Genomic DNA, 26,688 nt, shown 5'->3' on the forward strand with positions numbered 1-26,688 from the left:
ACTGCAGGCAGTGGTGATGGCTCTCACTGCAGGCAGCGGTGATGGCTCTCACTGCAGGCAGCGGTGATGGCTCTCACTGCAGGCAGCGGTGATGGCTCTCACTGCAGGCAGCGGTGATGGCTCTCACTGCAGGCAGCGGTGATGGCTCTCACTGCAGGTAGTGGTGATGGCTCTCACTGCAGGTAGTGGTGATGGCTCTCACTGCAGGTAGTGGTGATGGCTCTCACTGTAGGCAGTGGTGATGGCTCTCACTGTAGACAGCGGTGATGGCTCTCACTGCAGGCGGCGGTGATGGCTCTCACTGCAGGCAGCAGTGATGGCTCTCACTGCAGGCATCGGTGATGGCTCTCACTGCAGGCAGCGGTGATGGCTCTCACTGCAGGCGGCGGTGATGGCTCTCACTGCAGGCAGCGGTGATGAGTGGTGATGGCTCTCACTGCAGGCAGCGGTGATGGCTCTCACTGCAGGCAGCGGTGATGGCTCTCACTGCAGGCAGCGGTGATGGCTCTCACTGCAGGCAGTGGTGATGGCTCTCACTGCAGGCAGCGTTGATGGCTCTCACTGCAGGCGGCGGTGATGGCTCTCACTGCAGGCAGCGGTGATGGCTCTCACTGCAGGCAGCGTTGATGGCTCTCACTGTAGGCAGCGGTGATGGCTCTCACTGTAGACAGCGGTGATGGCTCTCACTGCAGGCGGCGGTGATGGCTCTCACTGGAGGCAGCAGTGATGGCTCTCACTGGAGGCAGCAGTGATGGCTCTCACTGCAGGCATCGGTGATGGCTCTCACTGCAGGCAGCGGTGATGGCTCTCACTGCAGGCAGCGGTGATGGCTCTCACTGCAGGCGGCGGTGATGGCTCTCACTGCAGGCAGCGGTGATGAGTGGTGATGGCTCTCACTGCAGGCAGCGGTGATGGCTCTCACTGCAGGCAGCGGTGATGGCTCTCACTGCAGGCAGCGGTGATGGCTCTCACTGCAGGCAGCGTTGATGGCTCTCACTGCAGGCAGCGTTGATGGCTCTCACTGCAGGCGGCGGTGATGGCTCTCACTGCAGGCAGCGGTGATGCTGGCTCCAAGCAGCAGCATCCAAATGAAGAGATGGGGCTGCACCTGGAGAAGCAGTCGGGGACTGAAAAAAGGGAAGTCCCTGCCTAGAATCTTCCCCGCCTTTAACAACAGACTCTGCCAAGTCACCCCCTACTATCTACAAAATGACAGTAATCCGGAAACCTATCAGCAGTCCCCAGCTACAAGTTCCTTTTGGAATTTGTAAGGGTAGCCCTGTCACAATGACCCCTCAGTTCAGTTTCTGTGTCTCCACCCTACGGCCACAGGAGGACAAGCACGACGCTGCCACTGTTTGTGGGTGCTGGATCTGTCTTTCATCTTGTGCAATATTGCGCCCTGCAGAATAGACCCCCCTGATCCCAAAAAACGTTCCCACATTGCACACAGTCTCAGTGTCTTGTATGTGAAGCACAAACCCAATGTACATATGCACTTGAAATGCAAGCGGAATGTCCGCGCAAGGGTCTGGGTGCCACATTGAAGCAGAAATGGACACACATGGAGCCAGTAGCGCACACTCATCTCAGACACTACACGTCTCTGACACTACAAAGATGGGGCCAGTAGCTCACACTCGTCTCTGACACATTGAAGCAGAAATGGACACAGTTTGGGCCAGTAGCGCACACTCGTCTCTGACACATTGAAGCAGAAATGGACACAGATGGGGCCAGTACCTCGCACTGGTCTCTGACACATTGAAACAGAAATGTTCACAGATGGGGCCAGTAGCGCGCACTCGTCTCTGACACATTGAATCAGAAATGGACACAGTTTGGGCCCAGTAGCGCACACTCGTCTCTGACACATTGAAGCAGAAATGTACACAGATGGGGCCAGTGGCGCGCACTGTTCTCTGACACATTGAAGCAGAAATGGACACAGATGGGGCCAGTAGCGCACACTCGTCTCTGACACATTGAAGCAGAAATGTACACAGATGGGGCCAGTAGCGCGCACTCGTCTCTGACACATTGAAGCAGAAATGTACACAGATGGGGCCAGTAGCGCGCACTCGTCTCTGACACATTGAAGCAGAAATGTACACAGATGGGGCCAGTTGCGCACACTCGTCTCTGACACATTGAAGCAGAAATGTACACAGATGGGGCCAGTAGTTCGCACTCGACACAGAAAAAAGGCTGATTCAGGGCTATTCATTCTGAAAGCTCAGTACGCTGCCACCACTGCTTCATGTTAACAACCCAGGACATGAACAGTTGTCACATATCAGCAAAGGACAGCGCGCTTGGGGCACCCCTGAAGGTCTGGACTTTAGCATTACCGGGGGCAGGCGGCATAGGCCATTAATGCACATACTAGAGGAGCCTGTTAGCTTGGCCAGTAAATGGACACAGATGGGGCCAGTACCTCGCACTTGTCTCTGACACATTGAAGCAGAATGTACACAGATAGGCCCAGTAGCTCACACTCGTCCCTGACACATTGAAGCCGAAATGTACACACATGGGGCCAGTAGCGCGCACTCGTCTCTGACACATTGAAGCAGAAATGTACACAGATGGGGCCAGTAGCGCGCACTTGTCTCTGACATATTGAAGCAGAAATGTACACAGATGGGGCCAGTAGCGCGCACTCGTCTCTGACACATTGAAGCAGAAATGTACACAGATGGGGCCAGTAGCGCGCACTCGTCTCTGACACATTGAAGCAGAAATGTACACAGATGGGGCCAGTAGCGCGCACTCGTCTCTGACACATTGAAGCAGAAATGTACACAGATGGGGCCAGTAGCGCGCACTCGTCTCTGACACATTGAAGCAGAAATGTACACAGATGGGGCCAGTTGCGCACACTCGTCTCTGACACATTGAAGCAGAAATGTACACAGATGGGGCCAGTAGTTCGCACTCGACACAGAAAAAAGGCTGATTCAGGGCTATTCATTCTGAAAGCTCAGTACGCTGCCACCACTGCTTCATGTTAACAACCCAGGACATGAACAGTTGTCACATATCAGCAAAGGACAGCGCGCTTGGGGCACCCCTGAAGGTCTGGACTTTAGCATTACCGGGGGCAGGCGGCATAGGCCATTAATGCACATACTAGAGGAGCCTGTTAGCTTGGCCAGTAAGAAGTCAGAAATGTACTTGCAGGTGAGAGGCTCAGGACGGTGATACACATCTATAGACCATGAGGGGACAATTCTAGTAAGAGACTTTTCTTACATGATGCTCGCTTTGTCTTCTCTGTTAATAAGAAAGCTGAAGCATGGTGGTTGGTCCATAGTTTGGGGTTTGTTTACCTCTGGTGCACACCGTCGAGAGGGAGGGCATCCAATGCCAGGATTGTTTTTATATTTGTTGGTGTCAGATCACTGTTGTTTCTGGTCTGTTTGCCTCCGATAATGAGCCTTCAGTTGCCTCTCCTGGTGTTTTTGTCTCTTAGAACAGGCTTGCTTCCTGTGTAGAGCGCATCATGTCACACTAACATTACTTTTAGACAATGTGATGTCATCTCTAAAGCATGCTCTATTGATACTGATGCATCTGCCTTTTCTGACAATGTGTGGTCATTCTAAAATCCCAGGTTACACTCGCCCGCCATGCACACCCTGCTATTCTTTTACAGGACTGGCTCCCCATCAGTAGACCACTGTGCTTAACATCAAACATCAGCTCTGGTTTGAAGGATAACTAATTATATGGATTTCCAGCCCACTCAAAACCAAAATGTACCTTGCATGCTCTCTATACGTACATTAGAGGTAACCCTTACAATATGCATCCAACATACTTCCAATATCCCATAATCTGTGTCATCTGCTGTCCAAAGGCACTGAACAATATCACCACATGAAATCCTTCCACATTCACATACTAATGGTCGTCCTCAGACAGTAAAGTGGTGTGTCGCAGATTAGAGTGAGGTGGACTGGAGTGGCAGGGTGTTGTAAAGTGGAGTGGCAGAGAGTGGAGTGGCAAAGAGTTGCGTAGTAGAGTTGAGTACTATGTCCTAGAGTACAGTGGAGTAGAGTGATGTAGAGGGAGTTGGGTAGAGTGGTGCATAGTGGCATAGAGTGGAGTAGATTGTTCTAGAGTGAAGGTACATACAGTGGAGTAAAGTCTTGTAGAGTGAAGTGACGTGGCGTACAGTTGATTAAAATGTCATAGAGTGGCGTAGGGTGTTGTGTCGTACAGTGGAGGGGCATGGCGTAGAGTGGCATTAAGTGGAGTGGTGTAGAGTGGCGTGGAAAGGCGTGGCGTAGAGTCACATGTCATTGAGTGGCATATTGTAGAGTGAAGTATCATACAGTGGAGTGGAGTGGGGTAGAGCCAAGTGGACTGGCGTAGAATGGAGTGGCATGTCATAGAGTAGCGTAGAGTGGAAGGGCACAGAGTGGAGTGGAGTGTGCTAGAGTGGAGTGTCGTAGAGAAAAGTGCAACGGGGAGGCGTAGAATGAAGTAGCATGTCATAGAGTGGTGTAGAGTGGAGGGACATAGAGTGAAGCCACGTGTCGTAGTAGAGTGGCATGTTGTGGAGTGGAGTGACGTGACGTGGAGTGGAGTGTCATAGAGCAAAGTGGAGTGGAGTGGGGTACAGCGAAGTGGAGTGGCGTAGAATGAAGTGACATGTCATAGAGTGGAGTAGAGTGTTGCGAGTGGAGTACGCATTGTGTGTTAGTGCACTGCCTTTACAGACAACACATTTTCAGTTGAAATGACCATTACATTTGCACAGACCGTAAATCCCTTATGTGGACGCGACAGCACCAAAGCAATAATGCTGCAATGTGCTACCGAAACCAACAGCACTGTGAGGTGCCGCACCAACATACACTCTAGAACCACTCCAATAAAACCTGCATATACCTACACCCACAAATCTGCATCAGCATTACCTACCGAGAGCATCTGGTGCATATAAACAAAGCTCCTTGCTGTGGTCAAGACATGGGCCAGAGGCCGCCCAATCCAGTCCTCCGGGAGACCCATCCACACACATACAACACTGCAGAATTCTTCCAAGATCAGTGTCTTTTTACTTCTACTCTAACCTACACAAACCACTTCTAAACTAAACATCGAACACACTTCTTATAACCACACAACAAAATAAAAGACCCAATCAAGCGTTTGCATTCCTAGCTCCACGCAAAAAGATACCCCGATTGACTAAGCGCCTAAAAGCCATAACAATCGTGTAAAGTGAAGTGCAAACGACAATAACAAAACATTGTTTGCTAACTTTCTACTGGAAAGGGGCCTATTTTATATATTTGGCTCTAAGTGTTGTGACTTTTTTAAATTTAGGGCATAAAAGTGATGCTCGTCCTGTCTCAAAGCCCTCGCGCTTTTTACTGAGGAGAGACCTGAGCACATGGAGAGATCTGCTTCAGATCACACGTTTTGGCTGGTACAGAAACCTGAAGAAGGGCTCCAGTCTTCCATGGTCAGGCACTACCACTAGATACACCCCTAGCGAGACCAGAGGTGCCCTCTGCCCCTCTAATGCAGGATAATAGGAGTGTTAGGCAATGTATTTATAGTTTTCGCATTTGTTACAAAGATTTTGGCGTAGTAATATTAGTTTTATTTGAGTGTGTTATGTTGCTGCAGCTCAAACCACATCTTTGCCAGGATTCAGAGTGCTTTCCAATTGTGTGCAAATAACTGGCTATGAGCATCGCTGGGTTTGGTATGCGGGGGGTTGGGCCTGGGCCATGAGTTTCCAGTGTGTCCATGGCAGCAAGAGTGAGCAGAAAGTGTGGGGTCTTTTTAGGCAGGGGCGGCTCCTCCGCTCCGGTGGAGGAGCATCGCCCCACTTCTGAAATGCAGCAGGCAGAAGAAAAGTAAAATGACAATAAATATATTTTATTGTCATTTCATTTTTGATTTCTACTCCGCGAGTCTATAGCAAGGCAGGGCCAGGTCCCGTCAGCAGCAACGGTGAGAGTGGTGGTATGCACTGAAAGTGCGCATGTTGATTCTGGCGGCCGCCCAAACTGACATGCGCACTTGGATATCTCCAGGCTGTTTCTATGGAGATATCCTCAGGGCACAGGCTCCCACTCCTGCTGGAGCGTGAGACTGGACCGCTCCGCCCAATCCCAGCGCTTCTCTCATGCTGGGAGTAATAGGGTGAGAGCAGCGCTGGGATTGTGCGGGGAGTCTGGGAGCCTGTGCTCCTGGGTACTGGAGTGCCAGCAGTGGAGCAGCGTGGGAGCATAAGATCGCAGCGGCAAAAGGTAAATGTGGGGGTTTTTTTTTTACGACGGGCTGTCCCCCAGGCAGCATTGGCAGCAGCTGCCGCTGTTTTTAGGTAACGGGCGCTGTAGCCATTGCTAATGGAATTATGCAACAGGGAATATCTTGAGCAGAAATGTTCACATTGTATTAAGAAACAATTATTGATCTTGTCTTACATGGAAGCTCGTGCTTTTTGTGTTCTATCTCTATTTGCCTCCCAGAGTAAAACAGTTTGTGTTTAATCTTTATGAACAAAGTTGAACAAATAAACCTACATGTACATGCTTCTTGGTATAAGGGATTTGCCTCTTTTATTTTGCACGTCCCATTTCTGTTTGATATGAGTCTTGGATTTCAGTTATGCCCCATGTTATTATTATTATTAGTAGTAGTAGCAGCAGCAGCAGCAGCAGCAGCCGCCTCAGCAGCAGCAGCAGCAGCAGTAGTAGTAGTAGTAGCAGCAGCAGCAGCAGCAGCAGCAGTAGTATCAGTAGTAGTATTTCAACTTATAAAGCACAGCTGACACATCATAGACTTCCTGGCACTGATAAGCGCACGCAAGAAACAATACAAAACAGGCAGTTTCAGCGCCAGCAAAGCCAGGTTTTTAAGGCTTTCCTAAACCAAACAAGATTGTGTGTAGATCGCGGAGGCTGTGGGAGGCTGTTCCGGGCAGGCAGCTTGAACAGAAAAGCCTTTGCCTCCTGAACATGATCTTCCAGCGGTAGGTTGATAAGCCAGATTAGCATCCGCTGAGCTCACATGTGTCTAGGTGAGTAGTTTTGAAAAGTTTGCAAAAGATACTGGGGTCCTCTTTGATGAAAAGCTTTGTGAACCAAGCAGAGCGCTTTTAACACAATTCTTTCAGGTCCAGGGAGCCTTTGTAAGTTATAAAGATACTTGGAGGCAGAGGTCGGCTTTGCCAGAGACCATCAAGTCTGGCTGCGGCAGTCTGGATGTGATATAGGAGCAGCCAAAAACAGAGCATTACCCTAATCCAGCCCTACTCCTGATGGAGGCCTGGACCACCAAAGGACGAGCATGGCTCGAGAGAAGCGGGAGAATATTACGTGGGAGCTCCAGCATGCACAAGCAGGTAGACAGCAGATTACTGACCTCACCGGAAAAGGTGAGTGACTCGTCAAAAAGTGGAACCCCATGTTTCATACTGAAGTAGCAGATATAGCGATATTGTCACCGTCTTCCAGCCAAACATCTGTTGGAGGTGGGCAAGAGACCAACTGTAAAACCTCAAAGTATCTCAGTCTTATCCCTGTTAAATTTTTAAAGTTCTGACCAAGCCAGGAGATAATATCATAGCAAATCCTAAATGTGCAAAAGTGGCTGGTAAAGATTGATCCCCCGAAATGATCATCTGGGTATCCTCTGTGTGGTTCATTACATCGATCCCTTAATCGCGGATCAGCCGAGCCAGAGGTCTTAAGTACACTTTAAATAAAGTGGCACATAAGGACAAACCTTGAATTTCGTCCTGTCAAATGGTTCTGAACTCCAAACGAAGCAGGGGAAGTTAAATGGCTTGACTTCTGCTCTCCAAGGCGGACTTGCACCACCTCAGCGCTACACCTCTGCCAGTCTGTTAATCAAGATTGTATGAGAGACTGTATCGAAGGCGGCCTACACATATAGTAATACCGCCATATGATGGTCTTCCAGCATAGAGATTAGGTGAGATTTGGTGCTATGACCAAAGCAAATACCAAATTGCAAACCATTCAATAGCTGCTTTTGTTCCAAACAATTTGGGAAGGCACCTTTTCACAAATTTCTCCAGAATTTTTACTGGGGATGGCAAAAGAGGAATAGGTTGGAAGTTATTCAGATTGGAAGAGCCAGCAGTAGTTGTTTTCAATAGTGGAGCCACCATAGCTTTTTAGGTCTCGGGACCATCCGGTCTGCCGAAGGCAGAACCGGAAGTCGAGAGATTTAATGTTTTGGAGAAGAGGGGCTTGAACCCGCCCCTCTTCTCCCCTGTTCTCCATTGGCTGGCCTCTTCAATGCTGGCCAGCCACTGGAGAAGAGGTCCTGTCACTCCGATCATGCCCCGTCCTTTTCGGATCGGGGGGCGTGTTTTTTGCAGAAAGTCTAATTATCTCCTCCAGCCAATGGCTGGAGGAGATAACAGCAAAACACGCCCCCGAATCCGAAAAGGACGCTGCGTTTCTCCGAGGCATTTCTGCTCTGCCTCGGAGAAAGGTGGTGGTGTGCTTGCCTTTTGCTCTGCCTTGTTAAAGCTTCTGTTGCTGTTTGCTTTTTCCTTTGGACTCGGGAGGGGGGGACAGAGCAGTTACTATGCCACGCCCCACGCTGCTTCCAGCGGCCCGACCTCCGCTCGTCGCCGTGTTTACAACTGCGACACCCGTGACTAGAAACACACGCCTTTACAGCAAACTCATTAGCTGGGATGGGGATCCTATGTCGTCACTAGATTCCCATCATGCCCCGGGCTGTATCGCAGGCGCACTGAGACAAAACTCCAAAGGCTTCGGCGAGTGCAGAAAAGCAAGATGGCGGGCTCCTCTGATCCCCTGGAGGAGATGCTCTTCTCCGAGGTGGACGAAAAAGCCGTCAGCGACTTAGTGGGTTCTCTGGAATCGCAGCTGACTGGACACGGGCCTGGTGCAGCGGGGGGTGGAACTTGGGCTTCTCGGGGGCTGAGCACTGCTCAGCAGCAGCACAGAACTGGTGGCTCAGTGCTCAGTAGAGGAGCGACTGTAAGCGGCGGCAAGAGCCAGCTTCTCTCTACTGTCAGTGCTCAGCCTGTTGCAGGTGCGCATGTAAACAGTCAGGGCAGGCAGCAGCAGCCGTCGCATGGGGCACCCCATGTCACAACATCGATGGCTCCCCATGCCAGTGTATCACTAATGAGCCCGTCTGTCCCAACCACAGCGCTGAGAAGTTCCAAATCACCAGCAGCCACTTTGCCACCGGTGAGCCCTTCTGCCCCTGCAATAAAAACGAACTCCGCGCCCCTACCTTCTTTATCTACACCTATCAGGAGCTCGACTCTGTCTGCTGCTAACAGTCACTTCCACCAGCCTACTCAGCACAGCTCTGCGTCGCATACGTATCCTGCAGGGACAGTCGGCAGTGCAAGCAGCAGTAGTTCAAACATGACTATTCTATGCAGTCCCAAAAGTGCATCTCCCGCCGCTCATCAAAGTCCGCTTCAAGCCAACTTGATGTATGGCGCCAACCAGTCCTCTGTCCATTTTCAAAGACCTCAAGCTCACATAGCAGCCATTACACAAAATGGGCATTGTAGCTCAGTCGACCCTCTATTTATGCAGAATGTGGACTGTGCAAGGCGCACTTACGCACCAACGTCAGTAACACACGTTGTCAACCACCAGATTCCATCTATAACTCACTGTAAACTGGACTCGCAAATGCAGCCTAAAACATCAGTTGTGCAACTTCACCATGCTGCAGGAGCCTCGCCTTGCAAACCCTCAACGTCTCTTCCAATGATGATGCCTCCCACAAGTATAACGCACAATACTCCATGTTCTGCCTCTGTAGTGTCCAACAACGACACCCTGCGCACCAGTATTACACCGTCACCCCTTGGGTTGGGTGTTCCATGTTCTGCTGCAGGTGGCATGCAGCAGAGCATAGTTGCACATGTCATGTCCAACCCATCACTGTCGCCATCACTGAGGCATGCGATGGCGACTCCACCGAGAATAGTTTCCCCACAGCTCATTATGCGGCCTGCTCAACAAAGCACAATCCAGTTGCCTCCAGGTCTTTCTATACCACCTGGTAAGTGAAATTGTAATAATTGGAGCCTTCTTAAGTTTTTAATTTGGACACACCATTCTGTATTCCATGAACGGTCTCGGCATTGTTAAAGTTAGAGCTATTGGCATTGCTCATGACAATGCCGTTTCTTTAAATGTTTTAAAAACAAAAACATAAACAAAAATAATGTCACGAGCAATGCCAATAGCTCTAACTTTACCAATGCCGAGACCATTGCATTGTAAATGCTTGTTAATACTCTTTTGGCACTGAGCCCATGTATAAGGAGTGGTTACAGATGGCTTGCAAATGAGCAAGCAAGAAAGAAGCCATTTATTTCCAAATCTTTGGCCGTAAGGGATCAAGAGGGGATCCAGGGGATATGGAACTAGCCAGCTTTGTAAAGCTATCCCAATTGATCTGCCCAAATTGGTTATCAAGAGGGAAGAAGTACTCCCATCTAAAGGCACATCAGACGCCCAGATGTTTCCCACCGGGCGCATATCTAGCGATGAAGTAGAGGGACTGAGAGGCTCTAAAATGGCCACATGAGGACTTAAACTACTGACCATGCTTAAAATGTTGTTGTGACAAAAGGAACCGAGGATGTCACAAACATTGGGAACGTTGAAATCTTTGTGAGATTCAGATGGGATTTGCTAAAGAATGCACAATAGAGAAAATGTTTTTGGATGGATTCGGGGCGTCCAAGATTTCTTTAGCATAGTAATCTGCTTCAGAAGCACAGATACGTTTCTTGTTGGATTTCAAGGATGCCTTGAGTTTGAGATAAGCGCTATAATTTGCCTGCAAGAGTTTTTTGCACTGTTTACATTTAAGCTTGCCGGCTCTAACAGCCTAGCTCGTCCAAGGAGCAGAATGGCATGAACATAAGCATAGTTTCTTTTCAGGTAGAACAGTGTCTAAAGCTGATTTAATCAGGTTGTAATAGGTGCTGTATTCATCATCTATAGAAGGGCTGTGTGAGGACCACTGCCCAGTGGCATGAGCATCATAGGGGTCTTACGGCATAGGTCGGACCGTGGATGCATGAATGCAGAGGTGGTGCAATGGCAAAATTCTGTGGATTGTTACTAGAGTGGATTACTGAAATAGATTCAGAGTGGTCCCACCGAACATGCGGCTTGCAAGATCAAACACTTATCAATCCTTGGCTGATATATCAGCGCAGTCATTGAAGTCACTGAAAACAACAAACTGTGTGTGCGACAAAAGCAATGGTGTAAGAAACTCGGCCAATAGTTCTGGAAACTCACGAGAATGACCCAGTGGACAATAACAGCAATGCTGCTATGGTGAGGGAGTCCATCGTTGGCAGTGAAAGTCCAAGAAGGTCAGCCTGGGAGTGTTCAGAAAGCGTAGGGGACCTTGGGTTCCCAAAGTCTTTGAAAATTACTGACAGCCCGCCCCCTCTGCATAAGGCACAAGGGAGGTGCATTGTTGTAAAACCTGCAGGTCAGGCACCAGCGAGGATTAGACTCAGTAGTGGTCCATGTTTCTGTAATAAAAAGTAGATCTGATTTCTCCACAATCAACACATCATGGATTTCCTCATCATGTTTTACCCATGACGTGCTTTGATTAAGTACCTATGGATGAGAAAGTTCCTGCTGACAGGGCACATATGCAAGTCAAGGTAGGCTCCATCATCGCACTTGACTCATGAGCCTGACCGCCAACTCGCAAGAGGTTGGTCTGCTGCACATGGGACAGTGTTGTGACTCAAGCCTGAGAAGTTATGAGGTCTATTTGTGTCAGAGAAGTTATGAGATCTACTTGTGTTTGAGAAGTTAGGAGGTCTACTTGTGTTCGAGAAGTTAGGAGATCTACTTGTGTTCAGAAGTTAGGAAGTCTACTTGTGTTTGAGAAGTTAGGAGGTCGACTTGTGTTTGAGAAGTTAGGAGGTCGACTTGTGTTTGAGAAGTTAGGAGGTCTACTTGTGTTTGAGAAGTTAGGAGGTCTACTTGTGTTCGAGAAGTTAGGAGATCTACTTGTGTTCAGAAGTTAGGAAGTCTACTTGTGTTTGAGAAGTTAGGAGGTCGACTTGTGTTTGAGAAGTTAGGAGGTCGACTTGTGTTTGAGAAGTTAGGAGGTCTACTTGTGTTTGAGAAGTTAGGAGGTCTACTTGTGTTTGAGAAGTTAGGAGGTCTACTTGTGTTTGAGAAGTTAAGCCAAGTCTTGTCCAACCTAACAGCATCTCCCTGGATTACCTTATGTGACCTATCATGGAAGACGTCTTGCCTTGTAGCTGATAGATGGAAATCGGGGCAGCATGGCTGGCTCTGTGTGCGGCACGGGCATGGACGGGCGCAGACAGGCTTGCCCTTAGCACGCCTTCAGTGTTGTGACCGCACACCACACTGCCTTAAGTAGGCGAGATCCTGCCCATACATGCAAAACACTAGCACGGCAAAAAAAATAGTATCTACTAAGGTGCCGAAAAAAGATGGCGTGTTCACAGCAGAGGGCCTCCACAAGCAGTGGTTTCCAAAATTAATCCGTTCTGCAGGAGAGCATCTTGCATTTAGGGCTGAATAGATCTAAAGTTTAAAAGACACTTTGAGTGGCCTTTTGGAATAGTTGCTACTTTCAGAACAGTGTCTCCGATATGAGCATGAATTTCCATGACTATTGAAAGAAAACATTTTCAAAACGAAGGACTGGTTCTTTACACCCTTTGTGAATTCCATCGAATTTTGTGAGGGTTGTGGTTTCTGTTGTAGGAAAAAAGGCCCACTTCCCCTCCATCATATGTGGATGGTAACAGCACTGGGGCAAAACTGACTTTTCTGTAAACATGGACGTCATTTAAGGGTCGCGGCTGCGACCCCTGGCTTGCACTCTGCTAGCCCTGGCCCTGCCTTTGCGACCCCTGGCTTTCGAGTAAGCAGGGCCAGCGTGCCACAAGCGGAAGGAAACAAACTTCAGTCTTTGTAAACTCAAGGTGTGAGTGTCTGGTTGGCTGCTGGGCAGGGGTGTCACCATGTGCTTCGAAAGGTGCCCTGTGCCAGCACCAGCTTGTCGAGCACTTTAAGCCAGGGAGGGTCGGGTCCGACAGGAATCCAATTCCAAATAGGGTTGTAAAACCAAACACAATGAAAGTTTGACACTGTCCTCAATTATACACGTTACGGAGATGCACGAAGTATGAATATGTATTGCAGTTTGCGCCAATGACACATTTGTCCTCTACTCTGGTGCCATAATTTAAATAAGGGACTTTTTTCAGCAGTTGCCTGAAACGCACTGCACCAACCTTACCTCATACAAGAACAAGCATTGGCATAGCCAATATTCTCGCTTTTAGGACCGTATAAGCATTTAGTTATGCAACTATTATATGGCTAAACACTTATAAGGTCCCAAAGGTGAGACCTATTGGCTATGCCAATGCTTGTTTTCTTTCTAATTGCGGCACCGGTGCTTTACTTTTAACATTAAAAGTAAAGCGCGGGTGCCGCGATTATAGCAAAAGTAAAGAAATAGATGTTTGTTTCTATTTCTTTACTTTTGCTATAATCGCGGCACCGGCGCTTTACTTTTAACATTAAAAGTAAAACGCAGTTGCTGCGATTATCGCAAAGGTAAAGAAATAGATGTTTGTTTCTATTTCTTTACTTTTGCTATAATCGCGGCACCGGCGCTTTACTTTTAACATTAAAAGTAAAACGCAGTTGCTGCGATTATCGCAAAGGTAAAGAAATAGATGTTTGTTTCTATTGCTTTACTTTTGCTATAATCGCGGCACCGGCGCTTTACTTTTAATGTTAAAAGTAAAGCACCGGTGCCGCGATTAGCAAGCTAAAAATGCTACTGCCGGCCACAGCTTGCAGTGCATGTGCGGGAGTGGTGCGCGCGCAGCAGTAATCACGCCATATGGCGCCTCTGCTGAAGCGCGCGCCCGCGCACATGCACTGCAAGCTGTAGCCTGCGGTAGCATTTTTTAAAGCCCTTACTAAAGTCTCTCCAAGCAGCGCATGCGCGCTGACTCAGCGTGATCTTAAAAACACAACAGGGGAACGGATTAGACACTTTTATCAGTAGTTAGCCAGTAAAAGACTCTTTATACTTGTATAAAGTCTGACATTGAAAATAAAATTTGTTCCCACAATTCACAAAAGAATCTACTTGAGAACTGCTGTAAAAACGAAACATCAGAGATGGCTTCATGTGGCAGCACCCCCTTCCGGGTTTCACACTTGCATTACTAGCCCCAGTGCTGCTGGAGATAAAAGTGACTTTATGTAAAAAGCGCACAACTTTGTGGTGTGAGGTGAGTAACAACCGAAGCAACTGACGCCTGGTAACACAATGTGAATCGATTGCAGTCGGGCACTGTTTCACCGGCGTTTTTGTGTGGGTTATTGACACATCTCTGTAGAAGTAAAGGCACTGCTAGACCGCACCAACCACTGTCCTTCAACTGTCCTGATAAAGAGTATGTGGGTGGAATTTGTTACTGGGATTTAGGATACATATTTTTTAATGATATTTGTGAATTTCCAAATATAATAGTATTTTTACTTCCACGCCCTTAATGTTGATTTCAGTGGCTTCATCAGACCAAATATCATGACTTCACTTCCAGTGATGTAATCAGGGTTAAAGGTCAGGTGATGTCACTTCCTGTGATGTCACACAGGGGTCATATGGCCTGTGATGTCACTTCTCCTACCCCTAGCATTTTTAGGTCTCGCTGAGTCAGCGCGCATGCGCTGCTCAGAGAGACTTTAGTAAGTGAGGGCTTCAAAAACTGCTACCGCCGGCTACAGCTTGCAGTGCAGGTGTGCGGGCGCGCGCAAGCTGTGGCCGGCGGTAGCATTTTTCCCCCCAGCTTTTTAGCCAGCTTGCTAGAACGCGCAAAAAGCACGCGCGCTTGCGCGCGCATCCCTTGCGTGTTTGAGCGCGTCATCGCGATCACTTTTGCTTTCACAGCGATCGTGATTGCGATGAATTTCGTGGCCAATGCTTATTTCCTCCAGTTTCCGCCTTTTTAGTTTTATTTATTCCAGTTCGCGTGTCGCCTCTTTCTTCCTTTGCCCATCCAACCTCCGTTTTTGTTCTTCCTTTTTCGTTATATCTCCTGCCCCCTTTCCACCTAGTGTGCTTCCTTCCCCTCCCTTGTTCCTCCCCTCCTTCCCGCGTGCACCATGCAGTCCTTCCGCGTCTCACCTCTTTCCCACATTTCTACCTGCGCCGCCTCTAATCCTATAACCATACTCCCCACTTTGTTGTCTCTTTCTACATGTGGTCTGTCTCATTTCCATCATTCTCTGACTGCCTTTGTCCCAGTACCTCCTGATGCACACCACCACACGTCCCTCTCTTAACCTCTCTCTCACGCTCCTTCTCTCCTACGTCACTCCCCCTCATTATACCATGCCATTGCACCTACTCCTCTACCCCCATCTCAGCCTACGTCTCACTTCTTCCACATCATTACTTCCCCAGCCCTCCCTTTGCTCCCTCTCACCACCTTTACGCATCTTCAGGTGCACACTCTTAAGTGTGCACACACCCTTTTCATGCCCTGTACTCCCTTTCCTCGTGTCTCCTCTAGAGCAGCACTCTCTTTTAATGTTCTCTCCTTCACTTTCTTCCTTTCCATCACTTCTCTTTGCCACCCATTTCTTACAATATCCCACCCTTGAGCCCCCTCCCTCACTTTCTTTTCTTCCCTTATTACGCTTCCACATTTCATTCTTTCACCTCTTCCCTCTGCGCCTCACGGCCTTCCCTTCCTCTTCTCCTCTCCACTATTTCCTCGGAAGCCTTTTCTCTCCCTTCTCCTATGCTCGCTCCCCCACCCTTCTCCCGCCCTCCCCTCCAGCCCTCCCCTCCAGCATCCTCTCATCCGTATCTCATTGTTTGCTCCGTTATTTGACAATTATGAAATGAAAACCTTTTTTTCATATGACGACCCAATCTTGTCGGTTGACGCAACGGCTTCCCTGATTCTCTGCAAAAATAGTATCCCGCCCCTCCCTCTTGACTTTGAGAAACGGCGTTAGTGGAAAGGAGACTGAACGCTGTGGGGGAGGGGGGGGGGGGGAGGAATGAATTCAACTTCTCCCCTGGAAATGCACGTCTCCAGCAGGATGCCTGCTTGGGACCACCACGGCACCCCAGTGACTCAATACATGTCTTTTGTGGAATAATGGATCAATTGGTAAAAAAGGATGTGATTGCTTAATTGCCCCTGACCTAGCGTGAAGCCTGCCAGACTTGTTTCAAGTTTCATATACTTTATTAGGCCTTCCCCACCTACTGTCCAATTACATCTCGTTTGTGTGTCACTAGTGACGTTGATACCGACTCACCCTTTGTGTTTTACAGTCATTTTTATCTGAGGCTTATCAACTTCACAATGTTCCATTCTCTTGTTTCCAGTACCTGCCTACGGTTACACATGTGTTGTCTGCTTGTCTGCTGCACACTTCAGTGGAATGTCAATTGAATTCTCCACTCCTAATGTTACTTCCTCCTTTTCTCATCCCGTGGTCACTATAATCAATCTTTAATAATACAGTGTGTTTCTGATCAAAACTTAATAGGAGTAACACACAAACTTTGTCAATTTACCCTGCTTAAGCCCAAGACACTTAATTGAATTAGATAGTTTAGTATATACACAAATGCACAATAAATGGAAGAGTTTGGATTATGGCTGCCAAGTGAATGGTTGCCTCTCCCAAAGATACATGTTCAGGTTCATGTCTCCCAGCACGTAAGCAGGAGTGCAGACAGTATGCAGAGCCAGTTTCTCACTCTGTGTTACATGTTATACGTTCCTAGGATTTTATATGATAGGGTGTCTTGGTCTTTTTCGCCGCTGGCCTTACACTAAGGTTCATGGATTGACTGGATAAAGCATCAGACACCTCTTTGGAGCTCTGGTGGGTGATTCTCCACCCCCCACAAACCCTAACCTGCCCTGGTTGGTAGTTCAGACTCCGCCCCTTCCCTACCTGCAGGTTCCAGGACACTTCATTTACCCTCTTTATTACATTTTTGAGGCCTCATGAAACTGATTGTCGTTCCCCAAACTTGCAAATGATTGTTATCTATCAGAGGCAATAATTCCGTCTGCTCTTTCTGATGCCCTAGTCAAGGACGTCCAGTATTGCCCCTCAAGGGCCGCATGGATGCCAGGGTCCCAGAATATCCTCTTGGGACAAATGCGCAGGCAGTTAATCGAAGGGGCAGTTATTTACTTAGTGGTTATCCTGAAAATGTAGTATGGGTCTGGGCCTCGTGTGCTGTATTGGATTCCCCTGCAAATGGTGTCCTAAGAGCAGGCGCATCAGAGGAGGGGTGCAGAACACCACATCATACCCCCTCTCTTCCTACCCTGAGGGAAGTAAAAGTCCTTTAAGAACTCGGGTCATGATGTTAGCCATGCTTTGGGCTGCTCCCTTATCATTCCTCTGATATTAGCAGAAAACTTGAAATGAAAAAGACTGCATCTGGACTGCCATAATAGAGACTGCCTGCCTCTGTGCACAAGATCATTCTTTACATCATGGCTTCTTCCGGGTCAACATCATTTTTGGAAACCTTTTACAAGTTTAGGCCAACTGCTGCTTGAGACGGGGCGAGGTACAGCTCCTACACCCGCCTCGGTTTTTAAACGGCCGGTCATTCTCCCCCCAGTTGTCTCATTTTCCAAACCTTGGCCACGTCAGTTCACAATTTCCCATCAATAGTTTGAGCCAGTGTGTTTACCCCTCCCCCATTTGCATTCCAAGAGTTTGAAGACTGGGATAAAACATGAAAGAATTATAGAGACACATGGTGCTGAATCTGTTAACGTTTTTAACTCACCAAGTGAACATACAATTGTCCAGTTTACAAAAAGAACAAAATGATTTTATTATAAGCTGCAGTGAGTACAAACACTTTTTAAACTTGTTAGTATCACCCCAGTGTGAATACATTTGCCGTCACCTTTTGCGCGCTGGCCTGGCGGGTCACATTATAAATATATATATTTTTGTCTTTCTTTTTCAATACTGTAATTAATGCAGTAACTGTTATATATATATTTCCCTCCTTGTGCAAGTCTTCTAAACCATCAAAATCCAGTTGTTTTATTTTATTTTATTTTCGTCTGTTCAGAGATGTTTTTGGCAGTAAAGGGGCCACCTTTATTTTGCTCCCACCATTATGTGATGTTTTCAATGAAATCAATGAACACCTTGCTTTCAAGTGGCCGTTCTGTTTTTTACGTGGTTAAATATTGGGGCTCATCTATATATGCCAACTTTGGTTATTGTTTTTGTCACTATAAAAACAGTCCGATTTAAGGTGTACCAGTCAATAACACACGATATAGGTGAAACGGGAGAAATAAAAAAAGGATACTTAGAACGTCTGCTAAACGCGCCCTGGGCATAACTTTGAAATTAACACACCACCCAAGTGAAAAGTTACATCGTTTATGAGTTTTTTCGAAGGCAAATAAATGTATAGCTTTCTTCAACAAGCATTGGCATAGCCAATAGGTCTCGCCTTCGGGCCCTTTTACGTTTTTAATCATGCAACAGTTGATGTTATTGCACCAAGGATATTGTGCTGCATAACTAAATATTTATAAGGTCCCAAAAGCGAGACCTATTGGCTATGCCAACGCTTGTGGTGACTTGAGGCCCGTGCCTGTAAGTGGCGGGACCCAGCAGTCAGCAGCTGTAAGGTGAGCAGTTCACATTCGCAGTTTGCACACGGTCCCATCCTCTGTGGGGCACTTGCAGCGATCTTTGTGTTTTGTTCAAGTCTTCAGACTGTGCGGCAGCAGACAGTGATGTGTGTGTCACGTCGAGCTAGTCCTTCTCCACACAGAGCCCGTCCCAGGTGGCCTGGCCGTAGTGCATCCGCCACAGGGGAATGCGGGGAAATGCAGTGTGTTTGGGGAAGTATTGTTGGTGTTTCACATATACAAGTGTATGAAACCGAGGCACTATTAACACCGGTGAAGGTCGCCCTGTGGGGCGGCGTCGTCAGGTCAGGCCCTCGGCCGCCGCCCTGTTTCGGATACACATCCCTTTGTAAGGCTGCCCGGGGTGGGGGTTGCGCAGCGGCCCGCCCCCTTGAGGGCGGCCGCCTTAGTGCCACAGGAAGGCACAGGGGTGGGAGGTCGTGTCCCTGGGCTTGACCTAGGGAGACCCCAGTCAGGTAGCTGCTTCCGGCGGGGAGGAGCCAAGGGGGGGGTACATATTCGGTCCCCGCCCCCTCCTCGCCCTCTTGTCCGCTCGTTTGCCTTGTGGTCATGCGTCGTGCGGGATTGCCCTGTCGCGTGGTTGATGGCCGGCCTCTTCGGTATGACGCTGCGGAACCGGGTTCGAGTCTCGGCAGGAACACTCAACATCCTTTGATCCCTTGCAGGGGCACTGTTAGCCCCCCCCCCCACGCACGGAGCGGCACGGGTATCCCTGGGGGAGGGCGCGGCGCAGCGATCTGTGGCACCCCCTCTCGGGGTCGCCTACCAGTGAGTGGGATTAGTGTAGCACGTCAATACAATCAGGGTGAATAGACGAGCGGGGTTCGATCCCCGGGGTTTGTCGTCAGCAATAGGAATCTAACCCTCATATGTTACTTATTTGTCTGGGAGAGTAGGTGGCCCTCCGGCTACGCTGCGACGAGGTGCGGTAACCAGAGTTGGTGTGTGAATACGGGTATGTATATCCCTTCAACTCCCCCGGGACAAACCACTTCTTCCGGGATGGAAGGTGTGATGCACCATGGGGCAAGGCCGTGCGCTTCTATACCTTCGGGTAGCTTCGTGCGCCTACGTGATATTGCCCTTTTTCTGTGCGGGTAACCAGGGTTCGGGCCTCAGATCGGGTCGCAGCCGGGGAGTATTGGGGGTAGGAGGTGGTCCGCTTGCTAGACTGCCGACCTTGGGGCTTGAAATATATGGGTCGAGCCTCGGGGTCGTGCCACATCCGGTGACTCGGGCCAAGTCACTGTATCTCCCGTGCCTGAATGTGCAATGGAAACACGGTGCTCGTGTAAGCGCTCCTTTTCCGGCAGGTAGAGTCGCACTATAATTTTTATCTCCTCAGTAGTGGCGACACGGAGAGGTATGCATGCGCACGGGGGGCACGTGGGCTATGCTGTGGCATCTGCAGGTTACGGGCTTTAATCCATTGTGCGGCCCCCAGCTTTCCATCCGGCAGCCGTGGCTAAAAAGAACAGTACTGCTCAGTGGGCGCATGTTTCGCATGTATGAGGCCCCAGGCTGGCAATGGCACCATGTTTTTGAGCCTCGGGGTCGCGTACGCACAATTGGATTGCGTGTATGTCGCTTACACTCCCGTCCCTGAAGGTGGAGACGCGCTATATTGTGTTTAAGTAGTTTTACACAATGAGAGGTGGTGATTGCTCTGAGATATGCTTTTGTGACATATCACATTCCTTGGGTGACATATATGATTTTGGGAGTTGCAGGCTGGGCCTGGCCTGACTACGTGTTGGTGTTTTTCTGCTGCATTACATCCTGTGGAGAAGTCAATCCCGGTAGGCATGCATCCTCACTCCCTAGTCATTGCCTCAGCTAGTTAGGGAGCCCTGCAGACCAGTTGTTTTTACTTTTATTCCATACTTGAAGCTGGCGCAGGGCGCACCTGGCTCTGTTGGTGTCTTTCATGGAGAATTGGCGTTTTACTGGTGTGGAGGGACAGCCCAGCTGTCGTATTCGCAGGCAGGCTGACATGAGGGTAGAATAGCTCTCGGTGGGCCTTGCAATTGAGCTAGGAGGGGTACTTATTTCACTATATGCAATCATAAGCACTGAGCAGCCAATAGATGGGCTTGGTGTAAGTAGTGCTCCTCGCTTTGTATATATAGAGATGCGAGGATATGTGCGCAGTATGTCAGGTTCCGGGAAATCAGGTTTATCGTGTCATCGCCTTTGCGCTCACATACACAGACATTTGTATGTTTTAAATGTATTTTGTCGTAGTGTTTGGTGACCCTGCCTCACCATGCCTGAACCGAGGCATTTTCCAAATGATATGCCTGCTTGCCGCAATTATGACTCATTGATCTTATGCAACAAAGAGGCATGGCCAAGCCAGTACTATTAGCTTTGGTATGTTCAGCGTCACAGGAGTACAGATCGGGCTGCCAAGATGGAGAGCTGGGGAGATGAGTTACCCTGTCGGCTAGGGCGCTGGGCCTTGGACATGGGGAACTGGGTGGGCGTCTCGGCAATGACGCTAAAACATCCTGTGATTCTGGGCAAATCGCTTAATCTCCCTTGTGTGTGGGCACAGCTGGGATCTGCGTAGGTCAACCATAGTGGGGTATGTCGCAGGTCCTCTCCTGCCCAGGTCTCATAGAAGGGCAAGTTACTTGGGCATGCTCCTTGCTGTAGTTCAGCACACGAATCTATGCATGTGTAGGTAAGGGCAGGTTTTATCCCAAGGAGGGCAAATTACATACATCCTCCAGTACTCCTAGATACAGGCAGGCCCAGTTCCACCTCTTCCTGTGGGAGGCTAGCAACTCCGGGGGATACTAAGCATACCGGGGCATAGTTTGTTCAGCACCAAGGGCCACTGTAGGTCAGCAGGTAAGGTACTTGGGATAGGACTCAGCAAGTAAGTAGGATGGGCGGGGTAGGGGTCAACCCACTGGGGGTGCAGTGACTGCAATTTTGGCCACATCACGATCCTTCCATCAATACTTCTTGCCTCATGCATGAGTTTTTCATATCAGCCTGGAATCACAGCAGTTATTTTGCAGGCAAACTCTGAGGCGGTAGCACGCATTATGGTCATGTTAGGTAGCCGGTCTACGGGGATTTATTTACAGGTCTCAGGTATGAAACTGGCACATTTCTTAGGTGTACTTGCACTTGGCAGGGAGATCGCGGTGTAATCCTCAGCTCAAGGATCCTTTCCAAACAAGATAGCCCACCAGGGGATGTGCCTGCTGTTAACCCCATGTATAATGGGCAGTGCATCAGTAGCTAGCTCTGCCTCTCACTCCTGGAGTGTGATAAAAGTAGTAACAGTTACACATTGCAATTCACAGCTTTATTAAATAGCAAGTAATTTTACGATTGTCTGAGGGTGCGATGCACAGTTATCAGTGTAAGGTTTCCACTACCCCGGCACAACGTCACATAGATTGGGCATCTAGGACACATGCTAGATGCTCTGCCGCCACCCTAATGGGAGGTTAACCCACATTGCCAGCTGGTTGACAAGGGTTGCAATGGGTAGTGCCGCCATGCGGCAATGAGTTGAAGGGTAGATAGTACTGGCAGGTCCGGCTCGCCACTTACAACAGGGAGCTCATAGGAGGGGTCAAGCTAAAGAATCTGGAACGCTCACCGGCTGGCAAATTAGGCCGAGTGGACTTGGAACGCCTAGTGTTGAGTGAGTGTTATTGTTTCCTGGTCGTTCTTGGTCTCCTGAGGGTAGGAAGACCTAGCGGCAAGGAACAGCTAGGGTTGTTTTCGTGTGCTTCAGTCATAAAAAAAAAAAAAAAAAAAAAAAAAAGGAGGAAAAAGAAGGAAAAAAAAAAAAAAAAAAAAAAACGGGGGCCCTGGCTCACACGGTAGTGGGCAAAGATCACTCACGCCACAGGTGCTGAGGCCTGGCGTTGGGCTCCCAGGTTACTTCGGAGGGGCTAGGCCTTCAGATGCTGAAAGGATGTCCGTTGTTATTTACTCGATTGTTGATCGGTGGGTTATTTCCTGGGTCTTCCAGGGGTGTAGAGCATTAGGCGCTTGTCTTTTCATCGGGTCGGTTTGATGCGGGATGGTGGTTTTGGGGCAGGTCACAGGCTGCCTCCTCTCGCTGTGTTTGTATTTCTAGGTGTGGTCAGGTCAAGTGACGGAGGAGAGCAATCATCGCGTGGTACAGCTGGGCATGAAGGAAGGCCAGGCAAGATTGTAGCGTAGGCAGATAGTGGTACTGATCGGGGACTGGTGTGGGTCTCAATGGCAGGCCGCCATGCAAGGGGACCATGTACCTAGGGCACGTACATCAGGCAGTGACATGTGAACTGGGACCATGTGTACTAGAATATGCAGGAGTGGTTCCCACCACGGTCGGTCAGATGGGAAGTTGTCATCTTGATTCTCACTGGATACCCTCACTCCACCACGCCTATTGTAAGCTGAGGACGCCTGTTGACGCTGTTAGACCTGCTATTAGTTAGTACCGCACTGCTGTGCCTTGGCCCGGTTTGTCTCGCATCAGGGCCAGTTTGGGGGTACCGGCGAGTTGTTTGCTCCTCGGCTGAAGCGGGCGCTGCTAGAACAGGGCATGATTGATGAGGCCAGGCAGCATGACAAAGGTCTTTTCGGCACTGGCAGAATGGTGCAGGCGGCGAAGTAGTGCCATTACAGAACATGGATTTGTCAACATTCAGCTAGGAAATGATTAGCAGCAGGAAGGTATTAAACCAGGGTGAGCAATTGGTTTTGGTTTCGTGCTCAACAGGAGCAAGGGAATTGCATTCTGTCCCATCAGGGTACGGGGACCGTCTATAGCACCAGATACTGTAATGCTGCCATCTTCGCCCTGGGCTGGGGGGTCAATGTCTTCCAACTTTACAGCCAGACTCTGAGCAGGCAAAGGCATACTTGCGATGGTGCAATGGGCACTCAGCAGTAGAGTTAGATGGGTCATCATACCCCGGTATGACGCAGTGATGAAACATAGGTTATGGCCTCACACGACCAGGCACTCGAGGGCAGCTGTGGCGGGGGTGTGCCAGTGCCAAGAGGGTGCGGGTTGCCTGTTAGGGCTGCTGGCTTGGAGGGAGCACTACTCTGATCGCCACAAGGGCACGTTTGTTTCATAGAAGGCTGAACTGTTACTTTTATGGCATGGTGCCAGTTGCTTTAGTTATGCGCATGTTTCTTGGCAGTGTCAGAAACATTCAGAACGCAATGCTGGTGGTTAGCCTGTTGTCAGGCTGTTCAGAGGTATTTTAGCTCAGGCATGGCCAAGCATGGGTTATAGGCCGGTGGTCTGCCCTGGGATTCGTGTTAACAGGCAGGTGAAGCAGCAGAACTTGGAGGGGCTTGGGTTTGACCTCTGGGTACTAGGGCAGAGTCTGGTTGCTCACTGAGCAGCACGCCCTTGAGTTTGGCGAAACAGGTACCTTTGCGAGCATCAGTACCGGGTAACTTCGCCCGCCCTACAGCACTGGCTGGCAGCTATGCAGGTTGTGGAAGTGGCCTTCCAACAGGGGCCTATGGTCCATATGATTAAGGGAAGCACCGGGGGAACACTTTAAGCTATAAAACTGATGGAGACCAATTGGCTTTTCCAGTATTCAAATAGAGAAGCATTTTACACGTTGTTCTCCTCTGTGGTCACTCTGACCTGTCTCTCCCTGGTATACTAGCAGAATTTTGGGAGGGCAAGGCTTTACATTTGGTGGTGACTGATGGAATACGATGGGCATACTCCAACGGAGTGAAAGAGGAAGGAAGGCAGGCTGGGCACTGCCAGGCAGGAGTGTCTTGGCAAAGGGATTGTTATTTAGCCATGCAAAGGCAACTTTGGACCATCGCCTATTTAGGTTTAAGGTCATTTCAGTCAAATCCACGGAGGAGTTTAGAAAGGTTGGGGGAACCTGTCCTGATGGTGCACGCTGGCCGCCGGCCCGGTTGGGCGTAGACTTGTTTTGACTGGACCTGGGAGAAGCCCGGTATCAGTATGCTGTAGGTATGATGGCCTACCAGGAGCCATGCGCAGTTGCGCAGAGCAAAGAGGTCTTGGCTTCATCAGGCATGGTCTTATACACGCCAAGTCCACAGGGTGCCGGGAGGGAGATGGGGTGCACCTCCCTAGTTTAGGCACGGTTCTTTTCCTACTGGACCTAGGGGAAGCTTTGGCTGCAGCAGGCTGTTAGTAATAGGCTACCTTGGCAAGGAGCCCGCTCAGGAGAAGCCATTGAGGTGTCAAGGAGAAAAGTTAATAGCGCCATGTGCAAGTTCACTGAGCTAAGAGGCTTTGGCTTCATCAGGCATGGCCTTTTACACGCCAAATCAACAGGGTGTCTGGAGGGTGATGGGGTGCACCTCTCCACGCTAGGCATGAATTTAATTTTACTTGACCTTGGTGAAGCCTTGGCAGCTGCGGGTTGCGAATAGACTGGACCTACTGGGCCTAGGGGAAGCTTTGGCTGCAGCAGGTTGTAAGGAAATAGGTCTACCTTGGTGGGGGGCCCTGGTAGTGACGGTGGCCACTCCCAAGGCTGTGGAGGAGTTACAGGGCGATCCAGGGTCTGCACATACCAAGGGGTATAGCATGCAGCAGCACCGTGTGGTGCTAAGCCAGGATACCCAGGGATCTTTTAGCGTGTCCACTGGAAGACCTACGGCGCCCCGCTAACCGACAGGCGGTTGTGGGTCTGAGCAACCGGGGGCTGCCATGTATGCTCCGCCCACCCATCACGGGGGGGCGTGGTGAAGCATGTGGACTGGAGGTCCACGGATGGGAGGGGTGGACCCTCCCAACATTTGGTGGTCACCAATTGGCGTTGCCATGGTGACTCTAGGCTTATCAGACGGGCAGGCGGCATGGGGCTGGCCTGCCCTGGGATCGCCCGTAAGATAACCCACCGTGTTTGCATATTTATTATGCTAATAAACCTGCAGCAATATTTCTCCACTTACATTCAGTGTCATGTGTTTTATTATGATTCTGTACTGATGTATGCTATGATAACGGTTGCCGATATTGGCACTATGTAAGGCTGCCCGGGGTGGGGGTTGCGCAGCGGCCCGCCCCCTTGAGGGCGGCCGCCTTAGTGCCACAGGAAGGCACAGGGGTGGGAGGTCGTGTCCCTGGGCTTGACCTAGGGAGACCCCAGTCAGGTAGCTGCTTCCGGCGGGGAGGAGCCAAGGGGGGGGTACATATTCGGTCCCCGCCCCCTCCTCGCCCTCTTGTCCGCTCGTTTGCCTTGCCCGCCCATCCGCTTACCCGGCATCAGGAGGGACAAGAAGGGGGGGGAAGGTTTTTCTAACAACTTTCACTTTTGTGTTGCAGGAGGAGTTACAGGGCGATCCAGGGTCTGCACATACCAAGGGGTATAGCATGCAGCAGCACCGTGTGGTGCTAAGCCAGGATACCCAGGGATCTTTTAGCGTGTCCACTGGAAGACCTACGGCGCCCCGCTAACCGACAGGCGGTTGTGGGTCTGAGCAACCGGGGGCTGCCATGTATGCTCCGCCCACCCATCACGGGGGGGCGTGGTGAAGCATGTGGACTGGAGGTCCACGGATGGGAGGGGTGGACCCTCCCAACATTTGGTGGTCACCAATTGGCGTTGCCATGGTGACTCTAGGCTTATCAGACGGGCAGGCGGCATGGGGCTGGCCTGCCCTGGGATCGCCCGTAAGATAACCCACCGTGTTTGCATATTTATTATGCTAATAAACCTGCAGCAATATTTCTCCACTTACATTCAGTGTCATGTGTTTTATTATGATTCTGTACTGATGTATGCTATGATAACGGTTGCCGATATTGGCACTATATCCCACGCACGGTCTTCTTCGGGCTGAATCGGTGCATCTGAGCCACATCCTTCCCGTTGCCAAAAGAATCCGATATCTCAGCATTATGAAGGATATACAGCGAAGCTAGGCCAGACAAA

At 49.6% G+C, this 26,688-nt stretch overlaps 2 protein-coding genes across 2 annotated transcripts in view; both read left to right on the top strand.

Moving 5' to 3' along the window:
- The window catches only part of AK8 (adenylate kinase 8), an 883,547-nt gene that overhangs the window by 629,988 nt on the left and 226,871 nt on the right, over positions 1-26,688 (top strand). The gene's annotated exons all lie outside the window — the stretch shown is intronic.
- On the top strand, positions 8,805-10,070 carry LOC146868881 (uncharacterized). Its single transcript, XM_085614260.1, has one exon. The coding sequence runs from the start codon at positions 8,805-8,807 to the stop codon at positions 10,068-10,070; it is 1,266 nt and encodes a 421-aa protein (XP_085470386.1).

This window comes from Triturus cristatus, chromosome 1_2 (assembly GCF_964204655.1).
Source record: "Triturus cristatus chromosome 1_2, aTriCri1.1, whole genome shotgun sequence".
NCBI classification, from domain to species: Eukaryota; Metazoa; Chordata; class Amphibia; order Caudata; family Salamandridae; genus Triturus; species Triturus cristatus.